General features: G+C 36.0%; 1 protein-coding gene across 2 annotated transcripts in view; it reads right to left on the reverse strand.

Moving 5' to 3' along the window:
* Positions 1-19229, reverse strand: part of shakB (shaking B) — an 840660-nt gene that overhangs the window by 329575 nt on the left and 491856 nt on the right. The window contains exon 1 of one of the 2 annotated variants that reach the window (XM_067785019.1): positions 15836-16226. The exons of the other annotated variant lie outside the window; for it this stretch is intronic. Within the exon in view, the coding sequence (XP_067641120.1) occupies positions 15836-16146 (311 nt within the window). The 5' untranslated portion in view covers positions 16147-16226. Of the gene's footprint in view, positions 1-15835; positions 16227-19229 lie in introns of those variants that run through there. 2 annotated transcript variants of the gene reach the window in all.

Here is a 19229-nt window from a genome sequence, read left to right on the forward strand (position 1 = left end):
GGCGATAAAAATGAGATTGAAAAACATGTAGGAATAACAAAATGCCTTTGAAGAAAAATTTAATAACAAATATATACTTACAAAAATACATATTTATATATTTTTTTCAGAGAATCATTTCAAGCCACAACTATTGAAAATGCATATGAATATCGTGAGATAAATCTTTATATAATCGCCCATAGAAAAACAGAAACCGCACGCTAGTAAGGCAGCTCGTTACCTTTGACAGATAACTTGAAAATTTTTCAAAATTCAAAAGTGTTAAGCGAAAATGGTATAAGTACCAAATACTCGTTAAGATAATTCGAGCTTACTCAAGGGTTTGGACACACTGGATGTTAATTTATTAGAATAAAATATATTAGGGCCAATATAAGCCTTTTTATATATTTTCTTGTGTTTTATTTTTAATTGTACCTCAAATTTGTTTCGCTTCTCTCTGCATTTCTTTCCAGATCCTTATATTAACATATGTTTTTATTTTTATTTTTTTTTCAGAAATGAAGCCATCGTTGTTATATTACTGTGCAATTTTTTATAACAAGTTGAGACCTCACATTGGTTTGGCTATAGTTTGAGCTTCGAACTCGTTTAGGTTTATTTTTAAATAAATCGGCTCATATTTTGAAACAGTTTTTAGTACACACTTGAGTTTAATTATTTTGGTTTTATTTAAAAATATTAAGTCAATCAAAATTCACACTTGAGATTAAATTTTTTTAAATATTTTTTGGTATGACCTTGGATTTTTTTCGAAATTTTTGGGATGATTTACTTACTTAATTGGCGCTAAACCGTTTAAACGGTTATGGTCGTCCAACAACGTGGGCCAGTCGCTCCTTCTCGCTGCCAACCTGCGCCAATTGGTCACACCAAGAGAGTTTAAATCGTTTTCCGCCTGGTCCTTCCAACGGCATGGAGGCCGCTCTCTACCTCTGCTTCCATAGGCGGGTTCCGATAGCAACACTTTCTTGCCCAAAGCATCATCTTTCATTCGCATAACATGGCCTAGCCAGCGCAGCCCCTGCGTTTTTATTCGCTGGACTATGTTGATGTCTGCGTAAAGCTCATCATTAAATTTTCTTCGGTGGATACTCGCCAATGCGTAGAGGTTTATACATTTTTCGAAGAACTTTTCTCTCGATTTCTTTAATATAATTTTCATATATTTGCAAATAATAAATGGTTCACATAAGTTCAGCCAAAATTTTAGTTTGCGGATTGTTAAAAAATTTTCCATACATAAATTCTGTTTATGAGTTAAATTTGGAGGATTAAAATCCAAGTGATGAAAGAAATTTTAAAGTCCTTAAATTACTTTTGCTGTTTTCTTGGTCAAAAATCCAGAAGGTATTGGTAATGGTCAACATAAAAAAATTAAATACACGTGGCTACTAGCTTCTAAGTTCTTGCTTTCCAACTGAGCATATTGCAGTACAAAGCTGTTAACCGGCATTTATGAAGGAACTTGTGGCTTGAAAAGGTGCTGACCCGGTATCGCTTTTGCATATTTTGTGCAACCGAAGTGGCAGCAAGCAAAATAATAAAATGAAGACCTAAATTCGGATTCACCTTCGAAATTTGTATGCATACATGTATATAAATCTAGCAGTGAGAATAATTCTCAAAAGCTCAATTGTATGAAAAATACCTTGCAACCGATTTTGCTGCTCATTTATATAAATGTGAAAGACATGTACAAATCTACCATAGTAATTTTATATACAGTTATATCGTTGCCGACCTGCCTGTTAGTTAACTGTATTTGTTTGGTTTCTCCGCCAGTCATTTGATAGGTTGATGCGCTGTTTTTAATACCAACCCTTCGACCTAGCACATGGCCTGGTTTGTGTTGTGAACGCTTGAATGTTTAAAATTTATTGCGTTGCATTCACTTTGCACTGCAATGCAATGCATTTTTGCAACAGAGACACAACAGTATACAAACAGAGTAAAAAATTAAAAATACAACATTAAAACGAGATTAAAACAAGTACGGAAGGCTAAGTTCGGGTGTAACCGAACATTACATACTCAGCTGAGAGCTTTGGAGACAAAATAAGGGAAAATTACCATGTAGGAAAATGAACCTAGGGTAACCCTGGAATATGTTTGTATAACATGGGTATCATTTGGAAGATATTAAAGAGTATTTTAAAAGGGAGTGGGCCATAGTTCCATAGGTGGACGCCATTTCGGGATATCGCCATAAATTTGGACCACGGGTGACTCTAGAATGTTTTTGTACGATATGGGTATCAAATGAAAGGTATTGATGAGGGTTTTAAAAGGGATTGGCCCTTAGTTTTATATGTGAAGGCGTTTTCGACCAAAATGTGGACCAGGGTGACCCAGGACATCATCTGCCGGGTACCGCTAATTTATTTATATATGTAATACCACGAACAGTATTCCTGCCAATATTCCAAGGGTTTTTGATTTCGCCCTGCAGAACTTTTTCATTTTCTTCTACTTAATATAGTAGGTGTCACACCCGTTTTACACAGTTTTTTTAAGTTATATTTTGCGTCAATAAACCAATCCCATTACCATGTTTCATCCCTTTTTTCACAGTTTGTATAGAATTATGGCATTATTTTTAATTTTTCGCAACTTTCGATATAGGAAAAGTGGGTCTGGTCATAGTCGGATTTCGGCCGTTTTTTACACCAAGATAAAGTGAGTTCAGATAAGTACCTGAACTAAGTTTAGTAAAGATATATCGGTTTTTGCTCAAGTTATCGTGTTAACGGCTGAGCGGAAGAACAGACGGTCGACATTGTATAAAGACTGAGCGTGGCGATTTCGCCCATTTTCACAGAAAACAGTTATCGTCATAGAATCTATTCCCCTACCAAATTTCACAAGGATTGGTAAATTTTTGGTCGACCTATGGCATTAAAAGTATTCCATACAAACTAAATGAAAAAGGACGGAGCCACGCCCATTTTGATTTTTTTTTTTTGTATTTTGTTGTACCATATCATTACTGGAGTTGAATGTTGACATAATTTACTTATATACTGTAAAGATATTCAATTTTTTGTTAAAATTTTACTTAAAATTTTTTTTTAAAGTTGGCGTAGTCGTCATCCGATTTTGCTTATTTTTATTTATTACACATATAGTAACAGGAGTAACGTTCCTGCCACATTTCATCATGATTCCTTCAACGGCTCCCAAATTACAGTTTGCAAAACTTTTAAATTAGCTTCTTTTGAAAGTGGGCGGTGCCACGCCCGTTGCCCAAAATTTTACTAATTTTCTATTCTGCATCATAAGGTCAACCCACCTACCAATTTACATCGCTCTACCCGTCTTTGGTAATGAATTATCGCACTTTTTCGGTTTTTCCAAATTTTCGATATCGAAAAAGTGGACGTGGTTATAGTCCGATTTCATTCATTTTAAATAGCGATCTGATATTAGTGCCCAGGAACCTACATACCAAATTTCATGAAGATACCTCAAAATTTACTCAAGTTATCGTTTTAACGGGCAGACGGACGGACGGACATGGCTAAATGAATTTCTTTTTTCGCCCAGATCAGTTTGATATATAGAAGTATATATCTATCTCGATTAGTTTATGCCGTTACGAATTACCGTTATGCGAACACAATTAACATACTCTGTGAGCTTCGCTCAGCTGAGTATAATAAAAACGGTTGAAAATCAAAATAAAACTCTGACAGCAGTAAAATGTCGAAAAAAAAAGAATTGCGATACACCAAAAACAGACAAAACAATACAGCAAACACTCAGAGTACAAAATTGGACTATACAGTCACACCCTAAAACTAAACACGACATACACATACACATACATGTAAATTAAATTGCTTGCCTACAAAAACGGAATGCATAAATTCATAATGCTTGTTCTTTTACGTTGAAGGGCATGCTTGCAGGAACGCTTTTGATTAATTTTTTTGTTTATTTGGGAAAACAGAGTCAATTGCAGTTGTGAGAGGACATGCCATTTTATTTTTTTATATTTTGCTTTTATTTTATTTTATTTTATTCTGTTTTATTTTGTAGTATTTAATTTTATTTTATTTCATTTTACTTTAATTTTTAATTTAATAAATTTTTTATTTTATTTTTTTTTTTAACAAACTTAATTTTATTTTATAATTTATTTAATAAGTTGGGAACAATTTAAACAACGTGGCATCTGGATGGACAAGGCGACATCTGTTTCGATTATACCTTGTACATCTCTTCAAAGCCTTTTCTCCCGGTAGTGGGATTTGAACCCGCACTCCTACGATGGTTGAAGTGTTACAAACGCATTCAGCCACGTCATGCCTTTGTTGTTGTAAACCTTATTCCCAATTAATTAATTTTATTTTATTTGAATATATTTTGCTCTATTTTTTCTTACGTTCTTTAATTTCCTTATTCCATTTTATTTTATTTTGTTCTATTCTATTTTATTCTATTCTATTTTATTTTATTTTATTTTATTTTATTTTATTTTAGTTTATTTTATTTTAATTTAATTTATTTTATTTCATTTTATTTTATTTTATTTTATTTTATTTAGTTTTATTTAATTTTATTTTATTTTGATTAATTTAATATAATTTTATTTTATTTTGTTTTTATTTTATTTTATTTTTATTTAATTCCATTTATTTTATTTTATTTTTATTTAATTCTTTTTATTTTATTTTATTTTTTTTATTATATTTTATTTTATTTTATATTATTTTAATTTATTTTATCCTGTTTTTTTTTTTACTTAAATTGTTGTATTTTATTTCATTTTATTTTGTTTTATTTTATTTTATTTTATTTTATTTTAATTTATTTTATTTTATTTTATTATGTTTTATTTTATTATAATTTATTATATTTTATTTCTTTTATTTTATTTTACTTAAATTTATTTTATTTTATTTTATTTTATTTTATTTTATTTTATTTTTTATCAAAGTTTATTATTGAAAAGAATCAAGTTTTATTATATATTATATCGGGCGCCTCGGGATTTTTCTAGACCATGGGCTGTCATTTAAGTGTAACTCTACTACAACAACAACCACATGTCCTTATTCTTTATAAAATATCAAATAAACTTCTTGGTCAGAAAAGTCGTGTTAAAATCGTCCTCTCAATACATCTCTGGATAAGGTTGATTCGATTTTTTTTTTCAACTTTTTTGCAAGAAGTTGTTACTTTTATGAATATGCATTTTTTTGTTTGTTATTTGTATGGTATAAAGATCAAAAGCTGTTGATTTTAAGCAATGCTTTAACCTCGCAGCCAAGGATTATCAATTCTTTCATATTGAACAAAATAGTTCCTCAAAGACGTTTTTCATAAGTTGTTTAGAATTTTTCTACCAAGACTATTCCCTGCTCGTAGTATAGTTCATATCAATTCAGAATTCTATAGTTGATGATGTCGGAATGGACGCGATTCAAGGCAGCATAGAGAAGTTTGTTGATTGGTTCGAAATTATTGGTATTCAATCTATCATCGATTTCTCTTAGTTGAAACAAAAGTGATGCTTTGTTGAAGATCTTTCAAACCATCTTAGGTCTGTCACACTAGCTATGTACGGCAATTCTCGTTTGGAAATTTCTTATCGTTTTAACGTAAAATTTCGCACATTGCTTTAGTATATAAAGAAAAATGGATTTATTCCCGTCATTCCCGTATTTAATGAAACTTTTACTCAAAAGTTATCACTATTCAGGTCCCTGCAATGTGTTTCTATATATATTAAAATATTTTAATGTATATAAATAAATGTGTGTAAACACTTGTATAGTTGTCTTTTTTGCACAGTCCAACGAATGCGTTTTACAGATTTTCCTTTTCAGTGAGTGCAATGAACCTTTCAAACTTTTGTGCAACAAACAATCCTTGTTGCTTCGCCGATCACAGCCACATTGATGCCCTGCTCGCGCTATCACCCGCATATGTACATAAGCGTAACCGTAGAAATATGCCGAGTTGGTTTGATGCATTTGTGTGTGTGTGAGCTTATGCAATACGAAATCAAAATTGTATATATTTAAAAGCTTAAATTGAAGCAAAAATTGTTTAAAATTATGCAAGTTTTCAAATAAAAAAATTATGATAGGTATTATAGCAGTTGAATGCAGAAATTTAATATTTTAGGATTGTGGGTTTGAATCGCACTCCAGGCCTTAAAAATAATAATTTTTTTTTTTTGCTATTAATAGGATAGCTTGAACTGGCCGGTAAAAGAAACTTCACATAAACCGAATGTGTGCATAGTGTTAACAAAATTGTGTTGATGACCAAACGGGAAAACCTCAATTTGGTACCAGAATATATGCTATAGAATAACTCCGTCCTCTTATCAAAATTTAGAACCAAGCCTAACTACTGCCCCTAGTAGTTGGAGCCGTGAACTCGCGCGCAGAACACGATTAAAACAGAAGCACATAACGTGCTAAGGCATCCCTTCTTGTAGCTCGCACCTCTTAAATCCGCTCTAACAACAAGGCCTAACTTATGTGACGCTAGAAGACGGTTCCAGTTAGTATGGCTTTATGTGTCTTAATTCTTCTCTATTTATATATAGTAATAAATTTGACAGTCTAACGTCTGAGGATTTGCACATGATCTTGGAAATGTGGCAGCACCGGACTTATGCCCACGCCTTTCCTGCTTTAACGTTCATCTTCAACTCCTGTCTTCTTTTGGTTTCTCTCAAACGGTTTGGGATCTCTACCTCATTGGACTCTTCCTTACCTTCTATCCTTTTTTGATCAGGAACTCAGTACAGATGTTTGGTTTGGCGAAGTCTCTCCATTATTTATTTGCATGTTAAGACAATTCTTGAAGAAGTACTGTATGAGATTATTGCCTTGACCACCATTAGTCAATCAATATACTTATTGACGCGCCTGCAGCTTAAGCATGGTTCCTTCAGAATTTCTTTTGGTTTCTTCACGTCAACAAGTTTTGCTTGAAGTAAGCGGATGGACACAGCAAACATTAAACCAGAGCCTTTTCCTTAACTTGGAACCATTGATATACACGTTAAAAGTATTTTCTGCCATTTTCATACACTTACACCAATGTATCGGCTCCACTTACGCCCTAAGATCTCTTTAGAAGATTAGGCACGAGACCATGTAGTCCATTGACCTCTTATTTATTTGCGCTATACTCCTATGCCCAAACGCCCTTCTCTGAATATGCCTTGAGGTCTTAAGTCATGTTTCGGTTGCTTGCTATTAGGTCTGCAGGTGGGATGTGCAGAATGGCATGTATGTCATGTGTTGCCGGGGTAGTTCTCAGGGCTCTTGTAAGGCTAATCATTGATAATCTACATACCCCCCCAAGTTTTTTGTTCTACGTTCTTTTTGTGTGGCTCTCAAAAATCTAGGACCCCATAGTAAAGTATGGACTTTAAAATCGCTGTAAATATCCCAAGGGAGGGTTTGGACTATATTCATAGTATTTTTTTGCATGCATGCAGTACCATGGAGGTTTTCTTCGAACCATCTTCCTCATGGAAGATGTTACAACTAACAAAACTCTATAAAGAAACAAATTTAAACTTGAACTTTAACACTAAACCACGTGCTTTGTTTTATTTGTATCTTTATTTCCAACAAAAAAGAAGGCTATACATCTCTTGGTGCACTTCGTGCATGCACAAAAATTGTGTAATCTATATGTAGGTGACATGCCGTGTGATTTTGCTTCTATCAACTGTATTACGTACATTCTTCGCACTACACACTGCAGTGTTGTGACCATTGTTCTTGCGGTCTCTATTACTGAATTCATCATACTTTCATAGACGCTTACGCTTACCCCTACGCCTGTGCCAACACCTTACGCTTACACTCAGGATTCCCCCAAAATGTGAGCAAAGATGTTTACGCATCCAAAAAAAAAAAAAAAATAATTTTGTTAATGCTTTGAGCTGAACCCATGATATTACAAATAAATAGGACCATAAGCAACATCAATATTTCGTATTTCAGACTTTCCACACCTCAAAGTTTCCTTTATTATTCATGTTCAGATGATGCGTTTTCCTATATTTCTTTTGGGGACTTTATTTGCTAATTTTCCTTACTCCTCTTCCATGCATGCTTTCTGACTTAGTGTTATTCATTTTCGTTTCCGCCACTCGCATCTCTCACAGCGTGTGCATTTAATTCTATTTTTTACAATTTATCTATATCACCTTATCACACAAATTTGTCTTAAATGTGCGAAAGTTTTAAGTAAATCTTTGCGCTCGTCCTAATAACATTAGATTGAAAGTAACTGGGTTGTGCTAAACTGGGGCTCAATTTACCTGTCGTCAAAGCTATCTCCACTTTTCTTTTCAGTTGATTGAGTTTTTTTTTGTTAATATGCTTACTACCGTTTATTATCTTACTTGTTGTGGTAATTGGCATCTTCTGTATTTTTTTGTAAATATCAACGGGATATCATTTTAAATAACTTATGGTGTATTACATGCTTTATCAGTTTACCGGTACGTGCTCTAAGTTGAAGTGAATTTTTGGTATAAAGAGCGATTATGCGCTCTTTGTGGTGAAGTGTGAAATAATTTTGTTCTTTATCTTAATGTTCGTGTTTACACCAAAAATTTCCAATATTTGCCCAACTGCTGTAACATCTAATTTTGCAGGATTTGATCTTCTAATTCCTTCTTCTTTTTACACTCAGCTGACCAGAGCTCACATAGTATATTAATTTTTTTCGCGTAACGGTACGCCGTAACGGCATAAACTAATCTAGATAGATATAGACTACTATATATCAAAATGATCTGGACGAAAAGAGAATTCATTTAGCTATGTCCGTCCGTCTATCCGTCTGTCCGTCTGTCCGTAAACACGATAACTTGAGTAAATTTCGAGGTATCTTAATGAAATTTGGTATGTAAGTTCCTGGGCACTCATCTCAGATCATTTTTTAAAATGAACGAAATCGGACTATAAACACGCACCCTTTTTCGATATCGAAAATTTCGAAAACAGAAAATGCGCGATAATTCATTACCAAAGACGTATAAAGGGATGAAACTTGGTAGGTGGATTGACCTTATGACGCAGAATTGAAATTAGTAAAATGTTGGACAATGGGCGTAGCACCGCCCACTTTCACTTTTAAAAGAAGGCAATTTAAAAGTTTTGCAAGATGTAATTTGGCAGTCGTTGAAGATATCATGGTGAAATTTGGCAGAACTCTATGTGTTCTAAATCAAAATTAGCAAAATCGGATGACAACCACGCCCACTTAAAAACAATTTTTCATAGTCAAATTTTAACAAAAAATTGAATATCTTTACAGTATATAAGTAAATTATGTCAACATTCAGCTCCAACATTTGTCTCCAAAGCTCTCAACTGCGTATGTAATGTTCGGTTACACCCAAACTTAGCATTCCTTACTTGTTTCATTATATATTAACATTATTTTCCTTCCGCGCCCTGCTATGTCACTTCAAATTTCATATGCCACACTTTTTAGCTTTAATTTTTCATACCAATGTTTGTTTTGTAAAATTTTATTTAAAATAACTAAAATCTCTCCATTAGATTGAATGCTAACAGCTTACATATAGGACCAAATAGAAGAAGATTTTACTTCTTTTGGTTTACTGAACATAATACACAGGATATAGCACGGTCTACGAAAAAAGTCTATAAAAGGGTTTTTTCTAATTTCACACATTTACTAGATATTGGAGGTAAAAGTTCAATCTCAAACTATATAAGATTTCCAATAAGGATGGGACCATATATCTTATGGAGAACTTTACTTTCAAACATCATACTATCCTCTCTTGACATCATTAGAAGAGGTGTGACGAGAAATTTATAAAAAAAAAAAAATTAAAAGGCGCGATGCACCTCCGGGGAGATTGAGACCTAGCTGCTTTTCGAATTTGCGTCATGCTTTTTTTAATTTTTTTTCTACAATTTGGCGGGACGTAGCCTACATGTTTTTTGCCAACTACGAACGGCAGCTCCAAGCAGAGGAGCTTTTCGTGCAGAAATACACTCGCAGTATTTGCCAATCTACTGCCGAATGGCGACCACGTATAAAAAAACTTTATTCTAACTCTTGTTTCAAAATCTTTTATATTGCTTTGTGCAAAAATTGAACCCAGAATCTTCAGTTTGGTAGGTGGGGCACGTTACCACCACCCCACGGTGGCTACCAGTAATATTTGTATCTGTTCGCAAGAAAGCGATTTAGTTTTTAATTGCTAAGACAAAGGATGTAGCATATGAAATGGGACAGCTTGCAGACTAAGAATAGGAAGTTGAATTTGAGAAGAATAGTAAGAGAGATATGGGTGATAAAGGAGGGGACTAACCCAAAGCGAGGAATATGGTAAATACCTTTGTTGATTTTATGTATAAAACTTTTCTGCTTACTGATACTATAGAAAAATTACAGAATTGCAAGCGGAGATGGTTACAGGGACATACTTCTAAAACTCACCGTTTTATTAGCCGGCTTTTCGGTTGCTGAGTTTTGAACTTAAAATTTTCTTCGTTCACACTAGTGTTAAGGCAGATACATACATCCACTCAGCTATTTAAATGCCGCCCTGCACGCTTTGTAGTTTGTCTCTAAGTGTTAGCATTTTTGCTCAATTATCTCTGTACACGGTTAAGTACATATCAGTATACTCTATGCTTTTAGTCCAAATAATGTGGAATATTGTTACGAATTTTGGGGATTTCTGTAATTATACACCTTCTGCTAAGTTCGAATCGCGGAACTGCCGAATGAATAACTCCAATATTCAGTATTGCAAAATGGTCTTTATTTAGACTACTTTGGGAGTAGTACAATTATACTTCAATATCACTTAGTTCAGAAACCATGTCTTAATCAAACTGATTACTGCCTGTTGGACGGCCACAACCGTTTAAACGGTAAGTGAGTAAGTGAGATTACTGATTCCTAAGCTGGTGCTGCTTTTATACTCTCGCTTATCCCGTTCGCCAATCCTCTTAAAGTCCAGACGTTTCACGATGATGTGTTCTAGAATAGCTGCACCTTTGTTTGGTTACGCAGTTATATACATGTATATTTGTAGTTTATGCTTTTCTTCTAGCCATATGCGTGTGTATGTGTTTGTGAGTAACTATTTATTCTCTTAGCTGATGCCTACATATGTGTATGTGAGATATTCTTCGTCATATTCAAAGTGTTGGTTTCCTTAATGTATATATGTACATAAGAGTGGCTGCTTGCTGTTTTTGTTGGTGTGATTATTTACCAATAGCATAGTGATGCTAATATTCGCCACAATATGATTTTCTAGCAGTGCATTTTCAACAATGCTTTCGCTGTTCACTGTTATATTAATATTATTTATATGCACCTAATAACCGAAACAGGCTTGTATTGCTTTATATACTTATTCAATGGGCCAAGGATGTTTGATGAGTACCGAAAAATCGTACCTTGCTGTGGTTGAAGGCCAATGTAAAACTTCTTAAAATGTACAAGTCTTGGCACTTGGTTGTCATGCAACTTCACATTCGAGTTAAGTACCCACAGCCACTATGATGCTTCCGAAAAGCCTCTTCCAAATGAGCAGAAATGAAGCGAGATCCACGGTCTATCTGCTCCGCGCACCTGGTCCAGCTTTAAAGTCTTTGTTCAGACTTTCGTAACCGAAGCTACCACCGAAGCTATTCACCTACTACGAATCTGTTGCCAAGAAAATAAGAATAAAAATTAAACTAACAATAAAAAATGTGTAATAAGCCCCCAAAAACCATAAACGCTCTGACTACCAGTTATTACCCTTCGCCTACACCGTCCTCTCCATCCAAACACATTCAAAGCATATCTTTTCAACAATTCAATCGATCGGGTTTTAGAGAGAGCCCTACATACATCATTCCCATTATTCCCATATATAATACCCCATTTGTTAAAGAGCCCGAATACTCCAGACAATCGTACAAAACATGCAACACATTCTCACGCATTGCCCTACATCCAATCATTTTATTCAAAGTCTTCTTATGAAAAAAACGCATTAAGTGCACCATGACCTTTTTTATCACAAAACCCAGACTAAGATTAAATTTAAAGTCTGGATTTTTTGTCACAAAAGAAAAGTTCCGGATGTACTAGAAGGTAACGCTACCCTTATGTTCGCCACTTGTTAACAATCAGACCCTCTAACCACCGCATCAATACCATTTATCCAATAATTCCGAAGCAACGGCACGCTCGCACCCCTTTTCGAACTTATTATCACCACCAGGTCAAGAGAAGGTTCGCAATATGTAGCACAAGCTACAAAGAGGCCACGATATACTGTAAGAACAGCATGAATACTCAGATGCCAGTCATTCTCAACAACTCAGCACAACTGCCCTGAAATTCTCAACATTTTCTCCCTCACACACTTCAATTGTGGAGTGAAATTATCCCTCTCCCCTATAGTCAGTCACAGGTATTTGACCTGAGTCATATACCTGATGCTGACCTCACCTAAACACTGGTGTAAAAGTAGAATATTTCGAGTTCAATATTCATCTCCCAAAAACGTAGCTGATGAAGAAAAGCAACATAATCTAAGGCACATGCAACTTTGAAAGAGGGCAAAGACCCAAATACCGGCAGCGTAAATTGCAATCCTAAACCCTCCATAGTTCAATGCCTTACATTCAAAAAGGCGGTGCTTAACACCGGCAATTTAAAAAAACTAGTTTATTGCTTTTTAACTAAAATTCACACTTGACTTTTAAATACTTTAAGCGTTTACCTCACACACATGTTTAGGTTTTTTTTCCAAACATGTTGTGTATTTGCTCTTTTTTTGTGGCAATTGTAATGAGGATTTGGAGCACGCCCTCTCACGCAATCAACTAACTACCTACTTTGTGTTGCTTAAACCATCGCGGTACTTATATTTCATATTAAATGAAATTTCATCTTATGAATGAGATGCAATATGAGAGGGGAGCATAGTTTATATGTAAGTTGTAAAAAATGCAAATGTTGAATTTCATGCCCAACGCGTCCTCGCATTAAAAAAGTTAAAAAAGAAAAACATATGTAACGCTTTGGCTTTTGCTTGCAACATCAACAAAACTTGGTACAAACACATTTGTATGTCTGTATGTGTGTGAAAAATTGTGCTCGCTTGTTAGCATTGCTAAGAGCATGAAAAGTGCAATTTTTGCTAAACATTTCCGGCGCTAAGCACTAGACGATATAAATCCCACAAACAGTTTGATATCCGTTTAGCTTTGAGTTGAATTAGGTTTAATGTTCTGAAACAACAAAGTAATGAAATCTGCTAACGTAAGTTGGTAATGATTTATTTCCTCTTATATTCGATTTTATATTTAACGTTGTCTGTAAGGACAAATTACAGTTTACTTCTATTATATTAGAATCAATAATCAATTTCCAACTAAACAGGAGCTCTTCCAAAGTCTAAGGAAGTGTAACGGATATGATCAATCCTTACACGATCTGGTACGAGCACCTTCTGGTACTAGGCCGACTGCCTGGGGAACGATTTTTGTAACACCTGTAACCTACGGAGTAAATATTCTCAGCGTCTTAATCCGCTGGAATTAGGAATAATAAGTTGTAAGATTTTATCTACAAAAAACGTTGTTTATTTTTTAAAAAAATAAAAAGGAAAATTAAAAAAAAAGGAAAATGAGAAGGGGTTAAGCCCCCAAAAATTTAATTTTTTCATTTATTTGGGAATTATTCATACAATAATACCATCTTCCGGTCTTTTATAGTACAAAACATTACTACATGAACATTTTATAAACATTTAAGTAAACAGGAACAATAGAATTTAAATCTTAATATTAACAGCCTTCATAGAAGAAGAAGCATATAACATGATTATATCAGCAAATATAGGTAAATAAACCACATGATTAAAATAAAGAACAAGATATATAAATACTACAATATTAAAATATTACAATAGGTGGCCAATTCAGGTCAATTATGATAAAAAAAAAAAATTGTAAATAATTTGTCTATAATTTCTTTCGTTTATACAGCTTCTTACAGTAGTTGGAATAGAGTTCCAAGTGCTTATGTTGTTAACAAAAAAGACTAGATTTAATGGAACAAAGTTGAGATTTGGAACAATAAGATTATTTAAAGGGTTAGATCTATGAAACATAAGTTTTTCGTAAAAGTAGGATGGTGTTTTGTGGCAATTAGTTTTACAAGAAAAATACAACCCCTAGCCTTCAAGTAATTGTGGATATCACAGCCCAGAAGCAATGACTTCCAAGCAGAAATATGATCAAACTTACTTAGACCGTATATGTAGCGTGTTATATGATTGAAGGCTATAACAATTTTATGGGCAGAACAAGAGTCTAGTTTATTGTATATTAACTCTGAATAAGTGATTATCGGCAACAGTGGCTGAATGGCCAGTTTTTTACGTATAACGGCTGGAGTAAACATTGACGATTGCCTTAAATTGCGTAGAGTACCGTATACCCTCCCTGCCATAAAATTAATATGATCTGTGCATGTAAGGCTAGAATTTACCATAAAGCCAAAATTTTTATATTGTTAACTATTTTTATCAAATTCTTATCAATATAAAGGCTTTGTTCACCAATTGCCATCCTCAATCTTATCCCTTAAAAAAAACGTATAATTGCATTGACCGACTAGTAGAGAGAGTTCCAATTAAGAACGTCAAACTTATTTTCCCTAAGAGTTATTCCCCCATTAATTGGGTTCTCAAAGTCCAAATACTCCGATTACAAATGTAACCAATATTCACACAACTCCTGTCAAATACACCCTCCCGGCCCACTTAGGGCTCTCTTGTGCAAAAATGTACTAGATATCCATGACCTGTTTGCAAAAAACCTAAACTTAAGTTAAGATTTCCTACTACAAACGAAACGTCCCGGATTTACTCGAACGTCACCTTAACTCTTACTAAAATTTTAACAACGCATTTGTCAATTATTTAAGACTTCCGTTTTTCTCCTATTAAACAAGCATGAAATCAAGTCGAATATTGTGCGGTAATGTCGAGCCTCGCTGGCGTCCATATAAGTCATCTATATATCCCCTTTCCTGGGTTTCAGGGGACACCGATATTGAAGAATGAAGTTCTGTAAGAGCTGACTATAAAGGTACCGAAACAGATATGAGCTGGGCAGCTGTCCGCCGCACGGCCACCGTTGGATTATATCCTAAGGAAAATGAGTGTAGGGAATTGTACTTGCTGTGGATCAACCAGGATGATTGCCACGTTTCAAGGTTCTTAACGTCATGTGTGGATAGGAAAACAACTAGCTTCCTTCTCAAGCTAAACAAATCTTCATTGAGAGCACATACGGCTGTCATCAAATGTCAATGACCCGATTATGGCACAAGCTCCTTCTGCAGAAGCTGTCAATATGAGGAGAAAGAGAAGCCGATTCAATACATTCCCTGCAAATATCCATAACTGTCAAGAAGGCGACTCAAATACCTGGGCGCACGAGAATAAGGTTCATCAGAGAGAGCAAATGATTTGCTGAGGATCACTAGTAAGTAATCTGGTTGGACGAATGTGCCACCAATAGCCACACACTGTATGCACTTACAATCGACAAAGATGTGTCTCTCAGCGTTGAAGTGTAAGAATTTTCCACTTACATATGCCCTCTTAGCCTTACCCAACTACATCAACACCCGCTATGATTGAAAATATTAATAACAATTTTTCAACACCAACATCTAAATCATTCAATTCAATGATTCATTAACATTTTCTCATTCGGTATAAATAAAAAGCTATCACTCAGCACTGCATTTATGCATATGTATGTTCATATAAACCTACCGTTTTGCTGGTATATTACGCTTATATTCTCCTTGTAATTGTCGTATTGAAGCGCTACGTCCCAAACGTCCTTGTGCTGTCGATTGTCCAATAGTTGCAATACCACTACGTAGTGATGTACCCAATTCACGATGATGTACAGCTATAGCACTTTGTGTCTCTATGGCATAATCAAGACCGGGCAATTCCAATGAGGTTATCGGATGAATGCGTGTCAATGACAGTGAACTCTCCAAAACGGTTCTAAGCAAAGGTGCGCTGCGTAGGGATCTCAAACTACCGCGACGAGTAAGTGGTTCCGGTTTATACATTTATACGAGTAATTATTTAAATTACGTAAAATTCAATAATTTGTATTTTATATATTTAATTTACATTAAAAGTTGACGTATTTTTTTTTTTGTATGCAAATTGTAAGCAATTTTGTTTTCGCCTAAGTTATTTAAATGAAATTATAATATGCTTGCAACTATTGCAAAAAAAAAGTACTTTAAAATACTCTGCAACTCGTACAGCAAAATTTGGTTGTCTTCGCGCTTAAATGCCACGTTACCTTGCGTGTTAGTTTACTATAACACGCTTTTTGCTTACGTTACACAATTTCTATATATTTATCGTTTTCAGCGGTTTTGTTCTTACAAATTTCGGTTATTTTTGCAGTTTGTGAGTGATTCAATTATTCAACGGTAACACTAGCACATGCCAACTTTAAACGGCGACGTACACAGCTGACTTAAAGTGCATCAACGCAAATCGTGTTATCGCGTAGATGTGAGAAACGCATAATTACTCAGTATGTGAACAGCTTTTTTGAAAAAAAAAAATCTAGCTTGCAGCGTTGCCTATATAAAATGCTTCAGTCTAGTAATAACATTTTGTTTACCGTTTATACAAACGTGACCGTTACGTCCAATTATGATGTTTATCTGATATTTTCACAACAAAACTGTTATGTCACGCAAGTTTTGTTTACATAGCTATTTTCAGGGCTTTTGAATTCTTTTGTTGAGTCCTTCTTTCTTAGTTTTATTATGAAGGTATTTACAAGCATGTTTATGTATATTTGCATAATGCATTTAGACTAGAGTGACACATATGACGAATATATGTGTGTATGTTTATTAAGCTGTGTTGATTTGCATTTTGGGCTCAGGAAAAAAAGTTCCACTAAGCATACCCAAAAAAATAATTTTCGAGCCTGCAAAATTTGAACTTTTTGACTTTTTTTTCTTTGACTTTTGACGTTTTTTTCATGACCTACTTAAAAAATTTTCACTTGATTTTAAAATTATCATGTATACCCTGTCCGACTCCCTATGCCCCAGTTGCACAGGGATCTTCGCTTGCGTGGTCGGCGGTTGCTGGCCATTCAGAAATACCTGCCATCCCACTACGGGAAAGTCATGTATCCTGGGCTATAAATTCGTTCAAGCCCTATAAGTCACCCGGCCCGGGTGGCATCATTCCTGCGCAACTTCAAAGGTTTTTAGGGATTTCCTGCCGCTGGTTGGCCATCATCTACACTAACTGCCTCAGGCTTAACTATATCCTTAAGTCGTGGCACATATTCCGAAGGCCGGCAGGAGCTCTCATGTGTCACCTAAGGATTTCAGTCCAATCAGTCTCTCGTCGTTTCTTCTTAAGACGTTTGAGCGGCTGATTGACCTGCCCTACGGGAAAGGATACCTGGGGGTTACTATCGGCTTCACAGCATGCGTACTGCAAAGGCAGATCGACGAAAACGGCTCTCCATTCGATTGTAAAGCAAATAGGGGGGGTCTCTAGAACATAAATAGTATGCTCTGGGTACCTTACTAGACATCGAGGGGGCTTTTAACAATGTATTACCGGGGGCAATCGAAAGAGCTCTGGTGGGTTTAGGAGTTGAAGCGGCTCTGGTTGAATTTATTAGCAAACTTCTATTCGGCAGAATTGTCGCAGCGGAGTGGGGAGGAGCCACAATTAGGAGGAAGGTGTGCAGGGGCACGCCACAGGGGGGTGTCCTATCTCCTCTGCTCTGGGTTGTGGTAATCAACGAGCTTCTTGTGGAGCTGGAAGCCAATGGTTGTCGGGTGGTTGCCTATGCAGATGACCTCGCTATCCTAGTCAGGAGCAAATTTCTGGGCACACTGCGCGATGTTCTGCAGGGCTACCTGGATACTGTGGCTAGGTGGGCTGAATCATGTGGATTGGCGGTCAACCCGGGAAAAACAGAATTGGCTCTTTTTACAAGGAGATATCAGATACATGACTTCAGAACTCCTTCGATTGGAGGGGTACCGTTGGTACTTACTGACAGGGTTAAATATTTGGGAATTGTTCTGGACAACAAGCTGTCCTGGAGGCCTAATGTGGAAGATAGGGCCAGGAAGGCCGCGGTTGCCTTGCACTGCTGCAGGGGGGCTATCGGAAAGAGATGGGGGCTCTCGCCAGGAATAGTACACTGGCTTTATGAGATGGTGGTCAAACCGATTCTGCTCTATGGGGTGTTGGTCTGGTGGAAAGCACTGGACACGGCGAGTACCTCCAAAATGTTAGTGTCAGTGCAACGGACGGCGCTTATTGGTATCAGTGGCGCTATGAGAACAACACCTACCTTGGCACTGAATGTCATGCTGAATATACATCCGGCAGATATTGCGGGAAAGGCAGCCGCGGCCCGGTCGTTGGTCAGGCTTCGTGATATGGGTTATATGCTTTCTGATTTCGGACACTCTAGCCTTCTTACTAGTTTCGACTTTATCCCGGACAGGACGGACTATTGCATGCCGGTGGCCGCTCCCTATACAACCTTAACCCCAGTCATTCCCCCGAGGGAGGAGTGGAGAAGAGGAATTATATGGGGCATGGGACCGGTTAACTTGTTCACGGATGGGTCGAAGTTGGACGGAAAGGTTGGAGGGGGGGTATTTTGTCAAGAGCTAAATGTAAGCCGCAAGTTTAAGTTGGCTGATCACTGCAGTGTATTCCAAGCGGAATTTGCTGCGATTAAGGATGCGGTAGATGAAATGCTATCCAGCGCTACTACGGTTAGGGAATTTAACATCTACTCTGATAGCCAAGCGCTATAAAGGCCTTGAGCTCAACTACAGTGCGATCAAGGATGGTCTGGGAGTGCCTGACCTCACTTGCGATTGCATCGAATTATTTTACAATTTAGATTATCTGGATCCCGGGCCATAGGGATATTCCGGGTAACTGTCAAGCGGATCTCTTAGCCCGAATCGGTACAACTGAACCGGATGAAGATGGCTGTAGGGATTTCGGGATTCCGCTAGCCACATGTGGATTGCTCTTCCATAGCTGTGCCTCGAGTCAGCTCAGCAAACGTTGGGCGGACACTACGTCTTGCAGGATATCAAGATTTTTCTGGCCGAAAGTGGATGGAAGGAGG

This window comes from Eurosta solidaginis, chromosome 4 (genome assembly GCF_040869045.1).
Source record: "Eurosta solidaginis isolate ZX-2024a chromosome 4, ASM4086904v1, whole genome shotgun sequence".
Lineage (NCBI taxonomy): Eukaryota > Metazoa > Arthropoda > Insecta > Diptera > Tephritidae > Eurosta > Eurosta solidaginis.